This window comes from Natator depressus, chromosome 1 (assembly GCF_965152275.1).
Source record: "Natator depressus isolate rNatDep1 chromosome 1, rNatDep2.hap1, whole genome shotgun sequence".
Taxonomy (NCBI): Eukaryota; Metazoa; Chordata; order Testudines; family Cheloniidae; genus Natator; species Natator depressus.
In genome coordinates this window covers 74,924,633-74,940,366 of record NC_134234.1, presented here as the reverse complement: position 1 = coordinate 74,940,366, position 15,734 = coordinate 74,924,633, and the positions used below count along the sequence as shown (strand labels likewise).

Here is a 15,734-nt window from a genome sequence, read left to right as displayed (position 1 = left end):
TGGAGTGAAGTGGAACCATGTATCAAGTACCTGATCCATAAGGGGGTGCAAATTGACGACGTGAAGTGTTTTGATCTGGTCAGCAACTTGAAGAAGTTTACGGAAAGTTGCAACTGTGATGAAGAGTTCAGTAATTATTTGCTAGCACACCAGAAGTGGACGAAATATTTTGAGAAATCCAAAAACCTTGAGTGTCATTCAGAACTGTTAAATATTGCACAGTTCTTCTTTGCTATTCCTTTTCGATGCAAATGTAGAGCGAATTTTTTCACTGATGCAAAGCCAGTGGACAAAGGAAGGGAACAACTTGAATGTTGAGTCACTGAAAGGAATTCTACTTGTACAGTACAACTTCAGACAAACTTCTTGTAAAGACTTTCATGCCTTCTTAAATAGCAATCAACCACTGCTGAGAAAAATGCGATCTACAGAGAAGTATGTATGGGCACATGAAGAGAAAGAAAACTGAAGAACTGGTGAAAGGAAAGGACTCACTACGTATAAAGAAGTACAGTAAACTTTAAATAATTTAACTTCACTTTTGAGGCTTATATGTACTCAATATAGATGACATGTAGTGCACAGCATGTGTATAATATGTGTATAATAACACATTAATAAAACCCGAGTTGGTAGATACTGGTGCAAATACCCCACGTGGAGTGTCCTCTTTTTTGAATGTTCTGATATGGTAACCCTTCTCATTCCTGCAAAGTGCTGAACACCTACTCTCATTAACTTCTGGATAAGCCCTTAGGAACAGATTTTCAAAAGAGGTTAAGAATCAAACTTTCAGTTACTCAGAACTCATCACTGGGGCCAGATTTCCAGTACATCTGACACCTATTTAAACACTTAATTTTTAAGTGATATATACCCATCATGCCAAGCTCTCATGTGGCTGCTTATTTAGGTACCTAAGTGGGAGCCGAAATCTTTGAAAATCTGGCCCTGATTATGGGTGCTGAGCACTTTGTGAAAATTCTGGCCATACTGATGCAAGGCATGACAAACATTAATAGCTGGAGTCAACTATAGTCTGAACGGAGTCTGAATTCATTTGGTAGATGATTTAATGAATAATGAAGGTAGCTGTTTCACCATTTAATCAAAGGTAACTAAAAAGCATCTCGTTTTTATTTGTGATTGCACCTAAACAAGAAGTTTTGAAACCCATTGAAGCAATCAGTCCCAATGGGTATTTCAGCAGAGATTAAAAACAACAGAATTTTGAAAGTGAAGTGTTCTTCTCTAACCTTACCCGGACACTGAATGGAAATCCTGGGGAACTCCTGGGAGCCCTTTGTTAAAATTCTGTCATGATATTGAAGAGAAAGTTGGGATAATTTCCCTTCCTCTGATGGAGTTCACCCATGCTCTGGGATATTGCTAAATCATCCATGCCAGACACAATTTATCCCTTCAGCTTATTAAAAAATCCTTTTGAAGAGTTAATGCTTTCCCTTTGGAGTGGACAAAATGGCAAGTATTTCTGTAAAATTTCCCAGGGAGAGATTCCAAAGGACCCGGTTCTTCCTCTACAAGGTCTTTACACACAGGCCCAGCTTCAAATGATATGAGTTGACCAAACAGTGTTATGGTACCTATATTGCACTTCTTAAAGAAACAAAGTCGATTTCTCCCCCTAGCAAATGCAATTAAATATGTTTGCACTGGTATTGCCTCCCTTGAGGATTGATTGTCTGTTTAAATGGGAAAACAAATTAATAGATTTCCTCATTCCTCACCCTTCTTTTCTGCAAACAGAGGCACCCCTGAGACACCAGGTATATCACAGGCTAGCGGAAAAAGCTTGTGTGGGAGCCCCTTGTTAAAATACTGGCAGCATGACCCTGCTTCAAAGGGAAATTTCAAAGCAAGTAATTCTTCTTCAGGGTGACTTGACTAATAACTATGGGAACCTTCAAGAAAACCATTAACCTGTAACTTCTACTGACTGAAGTGTGTCTGCTGTTTTAGGAACTAATCCTGCTGTCTCTGCTCAGGCAAAGCTCCTGTGGAAATGATGAACGTGTTGTCTGAGTTAGGATTGAATCTGTTGTCAATTAATTAGTTATAGTTCTATATATGTATTGGTTTTTTCCCTGTCTCACTTGTTTATTTTATCCATTTAGAAGCTTAAAAATAATATGTCTCTCGAATCCAGTTGCATCTGATCTGTTCTGAATATGGGGATTTCAGCCCTGTCATTCTTACCCTTGAAATCAGTAGGACTCTCTGGTTTGCCTCCTTGTCTCTGTGGTTTCATTACTGATTTTGTCAGTGAAGCTTTGAGATTGTGATTTGACAATAAAATAATAATTTCAGTGCTTAATTCTAACATTTTATCCAGCTAAATACATATTTACTCTAGCAGAATAGTATGCGTATTAAGTGAAAAATCCTGCCTTTCTATTCTGTGTAAAGCATTACCAGCCAGCCAGGCACTGCAGGGCAAAATGGCTCAGGGCAGGTTGGCTCAACACAAGGTTTTTACACAAGAACAATGTTTTCCATTGTTTAACAGCTGCCACATACTGGAGCCTATGTGCTGGGGGACAAGGTACATATACCTGACCCAAAGCTGGCTGCTCTTTCGTAGTGCAGCAGTCAGTTGCCGTGGTAGAAAGCAATTTCTCCCTGCTGCTATTTGGCAATTCAAGAGGCTTCCTGATCCCTTTTCTCCCATTATGCATCCACATAGCACAGGGCAGAATTTGTGTGCCCTATTGTGCCCTCAATATCTGGCATAACTAGGCAGGCAGATAGATGTGCTTGCGTGCACTGTAACAGGTGGCACATAAGAGCTGAGCATCCCATAATGAGAGAACAGAAACAAATGAGTCAAGCTAGAGGCATAGCCATCTAGTTAAGGTGCAGTTGCATTTTGAGCATAATTAGATGTTTAATTGCACAGTTAGATTTAATAGATATATTTGCTTTTTTAAGCAATTATTGATGAAAATAACTTTTAAATATAATTTATCCTCTATTTCCTGCAAATCAGACTGCTGACAGATTTGTAGTATTTGATTCTGGCTATTTTTTTTTCCTTTTTTTTTCCAAAATTTCCTTTGTATTGGATGCTTGCAAATAAAATACAGAGGAAGAGGCAAACACAGCAAAGCATGAATAACTCTCAAAAAGTATTTGTAAAATATAAACTCACCCAAAGGATAAAAATCAGCATGAGCCAATACAGAACAGTTTAAAGCATACTTAACAGAGTGAGAATAAATAGACCTTCTCAAGGATCCATTAACAAATTGTATTCAGAGGAAACTATTTTTACAATTAGAAGCCCTTAATCCATATTTCACAATCCAAGGATATAGTAAATGGCTACCTAATCTGTGTGCATGTGTGTGTGTTTGGACACATATACCTACTGTGCATATATGACTGGCTGCAAGTATGGTATCATCTTGTGGTTAAGGCATTGGACTCAGACACAGGATATCAGATATTAATTTCACGACTGACTTCCTATGTGACTAACTCACTTTGTGCCTCAGTTCTCCATCTGTAAAGTGAGGATAATAACACTTACTTTGTCAGTTTTATGTACTTCGATTATAAATTCTTTGGGGCAGAGACTGAATATTACTCTGTACTGTGTATAGCACAAAGGAACCTTAACCTTTGCTAGAGTATCTGAGTGCTACCAAAATACAAACTAGTGATAATGTGAAGATGGCTGTATATATTTTCATCCTATAAAGCTGAGAAAATAATTCATGAATATTTTTGAATTTTATACACTGTTTTTAATAAAATATTTGCAAATAGGATTTTTTCTTATTGTTTGGCCACTATTACCACCCTTATTTGGCCAGAGTACTACCCTTTATCAGAGTTTAGTATGCATTCACCTACCCAGATTATGCAAAGGAGGAGCAGATCCAAAACCTCAGTCCTCTCCTCAGTAATATCTTGGGAGGCTAGCTCTATAGCTACAATGACTGTGATTGTGCCCAGGGACGCTTCGATAGCATGGAGATGAGCACAAGATAAATAAATAAACTTAGCAGATGCACATACGGGAGTTTGCAAAAAGAACGGGAGTTGTTTCTTTTGCTCTCTCTACCCCCTTCTCCATGTCAGGACAGAGTCATGCACAATCAAGCATTCATAGAACTGTTAGCTCAGCTGTTTAGACATAGCCAGAGTGGAGCATTATAAGTAGAACTTTAAAGCAACACCGATTTCACACTAATTTTTGACTCCCACCTTTGAAAATCTTGGTTCTGATATTTAAAGCCTAGTATCCCATTTGCCTGCATATCAGGTAGACATCTATGTCTTGCATATGAAAACAGGGCTGTAGTGGAAAGTGTTTTGTGACCTATTGTTGCTCACTATAATATAGTTTTGCTACAATGATGGAATTAGAGATTGGGAGCGAATGCATTAGTACAGATCTATATTATGCATTTCACTTGCAAAATGGAATTTCCCCCATGCAAACCTTAGCAGAACTATTGTATAATGCATTGCACATATTAGCCGTGCAGGGAACATCAGTTTATAGTGACCCTAGACTTCAGTTATCTTGAACAATAGAAATCAGATGAAAAGGTAGGTGTCTTAAGACTGAGTTTGCAGGCATTCTTGTAAGAGAATTACTTTATTCTTTTGCTTTGTTGCTTTATTTGACATCCACTTCACATGACATATCAATGTAGCCTGATTCCCTTGCCTACTTGTGTTACCGTACAAGGGTGTCTATGAGGCAATATCTCAAAGTTCCATGGACTCACTAAAGATTAGTGGTAGAATTGTGCTTCCCTGTTCTGGACATCAGCTTCAGTGCCAAAGAAACATAACAGTAAATGTACATTTAAGGAGCTTGGAATTCACGGAGTGTTTAGAACAATAAAAGCTTCCAAATGAATAATTGTTTTGCAGCAGGAAACTTTTGCATCCTAAATTGCTCAATGCTTGGACTTTAAAATAGCCTGCATTTCTATTAGTTCATCTGTGGGCACTGTAGAACAGGCAGCAGACTGGGAAATGATTCATATAAAAATGTATGCAGTATGGGTAACACTGGAAAAATGAAATCAGAATCATGTCATCATAGGAACCATTATAAGGATGGAAATTATTTTCATTTGCCTACAATAGTTACAAGCAGAACTGAAACACAATTCAACAGCATTTTCATAATTGGAATTTGAAAATAGATTTTAGAGTTTTTCTGGGACTTCCACACATAAATCAGCCCTTGCTGATACATTCATCATATATGCCATTGAAGGAAAATCAACAAACAGTACCTGCATGTGTCATTTCCTGAAGCTATCCCTTAGGCATATTACATAGATCAGAATCCCCACAGATTCAATTAGAAGCCTATGAAAACAAACTAGGACTTTACCGTAGTTTTTAGATATCTACATTTAAGATATAATGAGCCAAATTATGCTCTGCACCTTAGATTTAAGCTGCACAGTGAGGATATCTTGTGAAAACTGCTGGTGGAATGAGGAAGTGCAGAAAGGAGTAAGAAATAAGGAAAAAGTCATAAAGGTGATGGAAAGTAACCCATAAGAAGAAGCAGTTGTTGCCTACAAAGTCTCCAAGGGATCAGCAAAGCAAGCAGTCAGAATGGTGAGAAACCTAACTTTAGGTGAGCTGTATAATGAGTTGAACAACCGTCCTCAGCTTGCCAGACAGAAAATATATGTGATATAAATGGACAAGAAGCAAAAGGAGGGAAGATGGAAGATGCCATTTGTAAGGGATCCAGGGGCAGACTGCTTGTAACAAGAAACATGGTACATAACAGGAGGCAAAAATACTGTGAGGGTCTACTTAGTGAGAAGAACCCTTTATATGCCAAGCTACTGTTGTGTGAACTGATAAGCAATGGCCTGTTAGAAGCAGATGTTAAGGCTGCATTTCTGAAAATGGCACCTGGAAAATCAGCAGGTCCAGATGAAGTCATGGCAGGTATGATCAAAGAATTGAGAGACATTGATGGACACAGTTTGGAAAGAGTAGAAAATTCCAGAAGAATGGAGAAAGTCTATACTGGTACCTGTATACAAACAAAAGGTGGCATACAAGATTATTCAAAGTACCAAGTAATTAATGCTGTCCCACTGCATGAAACTGTTAGAGAGAATCATTCATAGTCAAGTTTGTTGAATAGTGGAGCCCGTTTTAGGAAAGGAGTGCTTTTGTTTTAGAAAAGGGAAAAGGATGACAGATTATATGCCAATCAATAAACAGTTGATGGAAAAGAAGCTTTCCTCAATTTGGAGAAAACATTTGACAAAGTACCTCAGTGACTGCTGAGGCCTCCACTGCAATTCTGTGGGGTACTGGAGGACCTTGTCCAGATGATGATGGTTTTGTAGGATGGTTCCATGACAAAGGTACGGATGCCCTTAGGTGCAATGGAGGGTTTTGAGGTGAAGTTTGGGCTCCATCAAGGATCAGTGCTTATCCATTACTATTCATAATTGTGATGGGCTTCATAAGCAAGCAATTCCAAATGGAAGATGGTACAGAGTTAAATTTTGTAGACAATGTTGTGCTAATGGCTGATAGTGAGGAATACTTGGTTCAGACAAGTGATGCCTGGAACAGGGAACTAACAAACTATGGTCTCAAAATGAGCAAAGAAAAGACAGAAGTCACGTGGGGACTCCCGTGGAACCAAGACAGTTGAATATCAACAATTAGGGTCAGTTCCTAAATCATGTTTCTGTGTTTAATTTCCTGAGGGGCAGGTTAGTGACAAATGGACAAATCAACAGTAAACTTCAGGGAAGGCTGCTGACTGTGGGGAAGTCTGGTACAAGATAAGTGGAGTGATTTATGATCAACAAATGCAGAAACTACTTACGGGACAACGACACAAAACTATAGTAAGACCAGCTCTTCTGTTAGGATCAGAGACCAAAGAGAGGCACTTGAGAAGACCATTGCTGGGCCATGTATGGAATGAGGAATGATACCAAGGTTTGCTGCATCAGAGAGAAGCCACAAGAGAGGAGGCTGATATGGTATGGGCGTATATGAAGGCTGGATGAAGGGAATCCTATTCTGGAGCCCTTTGAGACTAGAATTCAAGGGCAGAGAACAGGAGGACAGCCAAGAAAATTGTGGATAGACTGTGTATGGGAAGATGGTGATATTGCTTCTGCTTTCTGACTGGATAATTTGCTTTTTCCTCTTCTAAATTATACACAGTAGCTTGTATAATATATTTTTCTATGATTTCAAAAATCCATTTTCCATCCATTTATGTTCTAAAACTGCAATTCTAAAATTTGTACAGTAGTTTTCACTCAGATTATTTCTGTCCTCATCTGCACCCATTTTCACCCATTGCTCTGTTTATCCAGGTTCTTATTTGACTCAGATTACCTAGAGTGACTGAGCACCTACACTTTTCCTTGCTTTTTTTAACCTTCCCTCCACTTATGGTGGGCAATTGTGCAGCAACCCTGCTTCTGTGGTTTGGAAATTGTATGAGAAGTAAGTTCTCCTGAGATTTCTGGCTCATGAGGCAGAATAAAGTAGTATGCATTTTGATCTGAGAATTAAACCACCTATTCCCAAATGACTAGTCAGGAAATAACTTCCATTCCACTGAGTGTTGGCAGAACACGAAGAAGAATGTGAATTTGACAATAGTACTAACATCAACGTATTTCCCAGTTTGTTATACTTTTGTGAGCTTGAAATTTGACAAAACATATTCCGTAGTCCTTTCATTTCAGACAACAGATGAGAAAAGCAAACAAAGCCTCTCTGTTTATAGTTTTGCTAATTGAAGTTCTTGTTGCACTGAAATTTCCGTGTTTTGGCTTTTTTTTTAGGTTATATTCAGTCGGAGGTCGCGATGGAAGTTCGTGTTTGAGTTCAATGGAGTATTATGATCCTCACACAAATAAATGGAATATGTGTGCTCCGATGTGTAAGAGAAGAGGAGGCGTAGGTGTGGCCACATGTGATGGCTTTCTCTATGCAGTTGGAGGCCATGATGCTCCTGCTTCTAACCACTGTTCCCGACTGCTGGACTATGTAGAAAGGTATCCATTTAGTGTACAATTACATGTGCTGTTTTGGAATGCAAGACAGCTTACAATTGTTTGTATCCTAAAAACTGTAAGAGTTAAGAGTTAAGGTTTGTTGGTTTTTTTTTTACTAAATGACAAATGAACTAAAAAAATGTTATTAACCATATATAACTACTTTAGTAAGATAAATATCATATATTACCATAACAACTATCATACAAAAGTGGGCTTATAGAAAACAACACTTGTGTTGTTTTGTTTCATTAGTCGCACACTAACACAGAAGCAGATCTAAGGTCTGTTCACATTTCCACTGGAAACTTCTGTACCTAAGGCAGAAATATTTTCTTATTGGAGAGACAAGAGCTCAGCATGTAAGCTAACCTGTAATACCAAATTAGATTTAGCTAGATTTAGCAATTTTTAAATTATCGTCAGGCAAGTAATAAAAAAAAGCTCTTTAAGTAATGCTGATGCACACTGCACCATGGTGGTTCCTTCAGCAGGACTGTTATTGCCTGACACTGTATTTACAGTATATAACCTGTACTTTGCATTGCACAAGGAAATATTCTGTGAATCAAGAGAGTTTAATAGGACACCAGGGCACTATTGAAGCTATTAAGATCTATCCTGCCTGTGATTTTCAGATAGGCTTCTACATTTAATTGAGGTTTTAGTTACATTATTAAAGAAAAATTAAGAAAATTAACATATCAAAGGTATGCAAAAGTTATAATGCTAAAAGGGAGGACTAAAGAGGAAAGTGGGAACATACAGAGTTAAAGTTGCCACTTCTTTCCAAGGAGAAGGTTAATCAAAATCTTTAGAAGTGGACCTGGACATGAAACCCTAGATTTACCTGAGGCTCATGAATTATAAAAACAGAGAGAGCGAAACAGATAGAACACTTTTTGCTTTTCCAACATCTGTATTGGTTGTCATATAGGAGCAGTGTTACTTTGGAATTTGAAAAAAAGAAGAGTGTGAAATGCATTTCTTTTTCAGCCACATATGATTTTTGATTACTCCCTTGTTTCTGGGTTGAATTTTCCCCTCACTGAAATCAATGGGAATGTAAGCATATAGCTGAGGGTTGAATTTGGCACTTTATATAAAATGTTACTCTTATCTAATAACCAGGCATCATGAGAGAAGTTAAGGAAACAAATTGTGTTGCTTGCTTTTTTGTGTTGAAATATGACACAACCTAATCTCTGTTAATTTTAATTCACTTTTCCTTTTTTTAAAAAAAATGGGCACATAATAGTATTTTATGTCATTTCACATACATGTACTGTTTATGTTAAATAAACCCATACCAAAAAAAAGTTGTGCGTTAATTTAGTGCACATGAAAGTGAGGGATTTAGAGCACTACTTTGAGCCAGGCATATTGTAAACAGGTATTCTAGAATCTTCTCCACATAACTGTGACCTGCAACATCTCCAATCATAAAAAGAAAAGGAGTATTTGTGGGACCTTATAGACTAACAAATTCTAAGGTGCCACAAGTACTCCTTTTCTTTTTGCGGATACAGACTAACACGGCAGCTACTCTGAAACATCTCCATTCTTGTAGTCCTGGACTTTTGTTGACTAAAAACTGATATTCATACACCAAACTTATTTGCATATGTAACCTGAACAAGACTTGATTCTAGGTTTTTGTAGACACAAAGGCATCGACACACAGAATCACAAAATCATAGAAATGTAGGACTGGGAGGGATCTCAATAGGTCATCTAGTCCAGTCCCCCACGTGAAGCAGCATTAAGTATTATCTAGACCATTCCTGATACGTGTTTGTCTAACTTTTTCTTAAAAAACACCAATGATGGAGATTTTACATCCTCTCTATATAATATGTTCCAGTGCTTAACATTTTTCTTAATGTCTAGCCTAAATTTCCCTTGCTGAAATTTAAAACCATTGCTCCTTGTCGTGTCCTCAATGGATAAGGATGACAATTTATCACCTACTTCTTTATAACAAGCTTTTATGTAGTTGAAGCCTGTTGTCATGTCTCCCGCAGTCTTTTCGTCTCTAGACTAAACAATCCATTTTAAAATCTTTTCTTAGGTCATGTTTTCTAGACCTTTAATAAATTTTGTTGCATTCCTCTGGACTTTCTCCAATTTGTCCACATCTTCCCTGAAGTATGGTGCTCAGAACTGGACACAGTACTCCAGTTGAGTCCTTATCAATGCTGAGTAGAGTGGAAGAATTCCTTCCCATGTCTTGTTTATAGCACTTCTGCATCTCAGAATGATTTTCACTTTTTTTGCAATAGTATTACAGTGTTGATTCACATTTAGTTTGTGATCCACTATAACCCCCAGATCCAAGTGTATTACATTGCATTTGTCCTTACTGAATTTCATCCTATTTAGTTCAGAGCATTTTTTCAGTTTGTCAAGAGCATTTTGAATTCTAATTTGTCCTCCTAGGTGCTTGAATCCCCTCCCCTTGATCTCATCCACAAACTTCATAAGTGTACTCTGTATGCCATTATCCAAATCACATATGAAGACATTGAATAGAACCAAACCCAGGATACATCCCTGAAGAATTTCACTCACTATGCCCTTCCACCTTGACTGTGAACCACTGATAACTACCCATTGAATACAGTTTCTCATCCATCTTACATTAGGCTCATCTAGGCTATGTATCTCTTGCTTGCTTGTGAGAAGGTCATGTGAGACAGGATCAAGAGCCTTTCTAAAGTCAAAATATATTGCATCTACTTCTTCCTCCCATCACAAGACTTGTTACCCAAGGATATTAGGTTGGTTTGACTTGATTTTTTCTTGACAAATCCATGTTAACTGTTACTTACCTTATAGGTGCTTACAAATTGATTGATTATTTGCTCCATTATTCTTTCTGGGTACTGAAGTTAAGGTGACTGGTCTGTAATTCTCTGGATTGTCCTTATACTCCTTTTTATAAATGGGTACTATATTTGCCCTTTTCCATTCCTTGAGTATTTTTCCATTCTCCATAAGTTCTCAAAGATCATTGCTAGTGGCTCAGAGATCTCTTCAGCCAATTCTTTAAATATTCTAGGATATATTTTGTTAGGCCCTTTCAACTGGAAGACATCTAACTTGTCTAAGTAATTCTTAACTTGTTCTTTCCCTATTTTAGCCTCAGACCCTACCCCATTTGCATGGATGTTCACCATATTAGTCATGTGAGCACTAGTAACCATTTTGATGAAAACTGAAATAATAAAAGGCATTTAACACTTCAGCCATTGCTATGTTTACTTTTATTGTCTTTCCTTCCTCATTGAGCATTGGGCCTACTCTGTCCTTGGTTTCCCCCTTACTTCTAATGTACTTGTAAAAGGTTTTCTTGTTGCCCTTTATGTCCTTATCTTGTTTAATTTAATTTTGTGCCTTAACATATCTAGTTTTGTCGTACATGCCCTACATGCATGACTTTTTTGGTATGACTATTTTTTTGAGTTATAAGTCATTGAAGATCTCCTGGTTAAGCCAGGGTAGTTTCTTACCATACTTCCTATCTTTCCCACTCATTGGGATACTTTGCTCTTGTGCCTTTAATAATGTCTCTTTAAAAAACTGCCAACTCCCCTGAACTCTTTTCCCCACAGATTTGTTTCCCATTTACCTAACAATTTTCTGAGTTTGCTAAAGTCTGCCATAGTCCTTATTTTGCTGTTCTCCCTCCTACCTTTCCTTAGAATCATGAGCTCTATCATTTTATGATCACTTTCACCCAAGCTTCCTTCCATCTTCAAACCCTCAACCAGTTCCTCCCTGTTTGTCAGAATCAAATCTAGAACAGCCTCTCCTCTAGTTGCTTTCGCCACATTCTGTAATAAAAAAGTTGTCTCCAGTGCAGTCCAAGAATTTGTTGAATAATCTATGCCCTGCTGTATTATTTTCCCAAGAGATGTCTGGGTAGTTGAAGTCCTCCGTTACCACCAAGCCCTCTGCTTTGGATGATTTTGTTAGTTGTTTAAAAAAAAGCTTCATCCACATCTTCTTCCCATCTATACTGTCATCCTCAGTTAAATGTATTTTCAAAGAAGGACGTAACTTAGATAGTGCCAGAGCCCATATACTGTACCTAAAAGATGGCAAGTTGTGAAATCTTTGTTAAATATTTTAACAGCAGGGTTTTAGTGCCTTCTTAACTGCTTTGCAGTTCATAATAATGTTCTCCTAATTGGGTGTTAAAAGATTTAATTGTCTTTACTTTCACCTTGATTAAATTGGTCTCTAAAGCTAAACATATAGTTGGGGCTAACATCTACACACATTACTGACTTTATTAATACTATTGACTTCACTGGGACTACTCAGATAAGTAAAGTGAGCAGGTTTTTGTACTGTCTAGCTGAGAATTAAAATATTACTATCATGCATTTTTCCTCCTCCATCTTTTTTAAAGGACTGAATGTTTTGACTAAAGACCAGGAATTCTATTATAACTCCCAGTTTTATCCTAATTGTTGTAAATTATGGGGGGAGAGGAGGGTGCGGATTACAATAATGTCTGAAGACCTGGAAGGGGAAATACCCATATGGTAAAGCCAAAAAATGTTAATTCTGAATGGATTTTGTCAAAGACTGTATGACTTTTCCTCCAAAAGCACCATATGCCTCTAGCTAATGTTCATTTTACAGCCAGCTTTACCAAGCGTGCATTGTGTCTTCACCTCCCAGAGGGCAATAAACTTTAATAGACTCTATGATACAGTATTCTCTTTCTGATTGCAAGGGTCAAGGTGAGTAGCTGAAAAAACAGACAAGCTAAATATAAATAACATCACTGTGTTTTGTTTTATAAACAGGTAACCAGGGGCTAAATAGAATGCTTAGAACTCAATTCTGTCAACAAAACACAACTGAAAAAAGAGTTCCCTATTTGTAATTGCCTGGAAAATGCATACATTTTCTTACAATCTTCTGTGAAAAACAGTTGTACATTTCATCTTTGTAGTAACTGCATGTGCTCCAGGGTGAGAGGGGATGCAATAAAAGTTCCTGAATATAGAAACTAATACATTTTAAGCTTTCAAGGTTAGGGCAAGGAGAGAGGCTACTGAGCTTTTGCTCATATTTTTAACAGCCTTATATAGAATCATAGAATCATAGGATATCAGGGATGGAAGGGACCTCAGGAGGTCATCTACTCCAACCCCCTGCTCAAAGCAGGACCAATCCCCAACTAAATCCTGAACATCACCTATTTGGGAGTAAATGCTATTTAAAAAATTGGTCAAAATAACCGCCAAATAATATAATTTGTAACTGAAAAATGCTGAGTATTTTTATTACACCTCTAATAAAATACTACTAATAATAAATATGCAGTATTACTTCCAGCTGCAGAAGATTTGGGAAAGACATGCAAAGAAATATCGCTTTTGTTTTTCTCCAAAACAATCAGATTGATTGGGAAATGCCCTTACATACATACCAAAATTGGGATAGTTGAAATTGGAAGTCTGATTCACAGTTTCTACTGATCAGGATTTAACATCATTTCCTAGCATCAAAGCTGATGTCATCAGATTTGGATAAATCTCATAGAGTGATTTAAAAAAAAAAATCAAGTGTGTCTTTTGACAACCTTTGTGAAGAAAATGGAGATTTGATTAAAGCAGGTGTGAGCAGGCTGTGCCAAAATGTCTGTCATAGCATACTAAAGGCAAGTGAAAGAAACATCTAGCCAAATGAAAGTAATGGCATAGATAATAAAAGTGGATACAGTTTTCAGAAGTGCCTAAGGCCTAGATTCACAAAAGTTCTTAGGCACTTAAGTCTGTGCTTAGGTGCCCGAGTCCCAGATTTAGGCACTACTGCAATTCACAAAACTCCCACTGAACTCTGTAGGTGTCTAAACTCATTCGGCACCTAAGATTTTTTTCAATAAAAGGTTTCCTAGGTGCCTGTATGTCTGACTCTGGGCATGTGCACACTGCCCCACTTCAGGAGTCCAGGCACCTATCTCCCATCTAAGCTTCACAATGATTCGCAAGTCAGGTAAAGATAAGTTGCCTAACTTGCATGTGTGACCCAATCCAGTAGGCATGCTCAGTGGCTGCCTACTGGATTGGGCCCCTCAAGTGAGTTCACACAAAACAAGGTGGTGGCAGCGGCTCTCTCTCATAATGTCTAGCCCAATAGTTATGGAAGTCACCTGGTATGTGGAAGACCCAGTTCAAGCCCTACGATGCCTGATGAGATTAAGGGATTTGAACAGGACTCTGCTACCTTTCAGGTGTGTGCTCCATCCACTGGGCTATGGGATATTTTGCTGTGGGGCTCCCTCCAACTTTTCTGTTGAAGCTGTTTTCCTTTGGATAAATAATTAAAGAGTCATTGGAGCAGGAGGACAGGACCCTGGGTGCTCTCTGTCTCTCTCTTTCTCTCTGGCTGAAATGACTCTTTAAATATTTCTCCAACGGCTTCAATAGGAAAGACTGAGGGAGCCCCACATTCCAATATTCCAAAGCCCAACGGATGGAGCACACACCTGAAAGGTAGCAAAGCACTCACCTGAGAGTGGTAGATCCTTGTTTAAATCATGTCTCATCAACAGTGTGTGCGTGGAGGGGTGTCTCCTGCATTCTTGATGACTACCTGAGCCACCGGTCTAACACTGATAAGGGATGTGGTCCTCCTCCTCATCTTCCCAACCTCTGTCCCCTGACTTCTTGCAAAAATTGCCTTAGGTGCCTAACTCCAAGGAGGGTTCATGGTTGTGGATCACAAATAGAGACAGGCTTCTCCCTGCAGCCCAGGCTCAGGTGACTATCTCCATGAGAGGGGCAGGGCTTATGACACACGCCTCTCCTTGACATTGCCAATTGGCTATATAGTTGACTCCCCACCTAGTGTGCTGGTTTTTGTGAATTCCACTCTAAATTGCCTATCTCTCCCCATTATAGTGGAGCATAGACACCATGCATCTGATGAAGCGGGTTCTAGCTCACGAAAGCTTATACCCAAATAAATTTGTTAGTCTCTAAAGTGCCACAAGGACTTCTTGTTTTTGCTGATACAGACTAACACGGCTACCACTCTGAAACCTGTCACTCAGGCTCTGTGAATCACTATATTCCTGTGATTTTCTAGGAACCTAAAAGATAAAAGCATCACATCTAAGTATCTTTGTGAGGCTAAGTGACTTATTATGAACCTAGCTCTTATTGACTTTTGGTGCGACTTAGGCTCCTAAATTCTTAGGTACTTTTGAACATTTTACCCAGCGCTTTAAAATCTAATAACAGGCATATTACACTGGAATAGAGACTACTTACTTTTTTTTACATTAGATCAATCGTCTTTCTTTCTTTCTTTCTTTCTTTCTTTCTTTCTTTCTTTCTTTCTTTCTTTCTTTCTTTCTTTCTTTCTTTCTTTCTTTCTTTCTTTCTTTCTTTCTTTCTTTCTTTCTTTCTTTCTTTCCAAAGAGTATGGCAAAAGGACTGCTGGAATTTGCCCTATATTCTGATGTAATCTGTGTTGTGTGACTGATTTGATAGGTTCTGCACAGCAAACCCATTTATATTGCAAAAATACATTTTCACTTTTTAATAAACACTGAGGGACCACTTCTGACACCCTTAATCATACTGATTAGTATTTTACCATATGAGTAGGGTCATAGATCCCAATGGTATTACCGGTACAGAGTCATGCTACTTAACATGA

At 38.1% G+C, this 15,734-nt stretch overlaps 1 protein-coding gene across 1 annotated transcript in view; it reads left to right on the top strand.

The window, feature by feature from the left end:
* The window catches only part of KLHL1 (kelch like family member 1), a 425,450-nt gene that overhangs the window by 402,883 nt on the left and 6,833 nt on the right, over positions 1–15,734 (top strand). Inside the window, exon 9 of the mRNA XM_074961818.1 lies at positions 7,836–8,048. Within this exon, the coding sequence (XP_074817919.1) occupies positions 7,836–8,048 (213 nt within the window). The remainder of the gene's footprint in view (positions 1–7,835; positions 8,049–15,734) is intronic.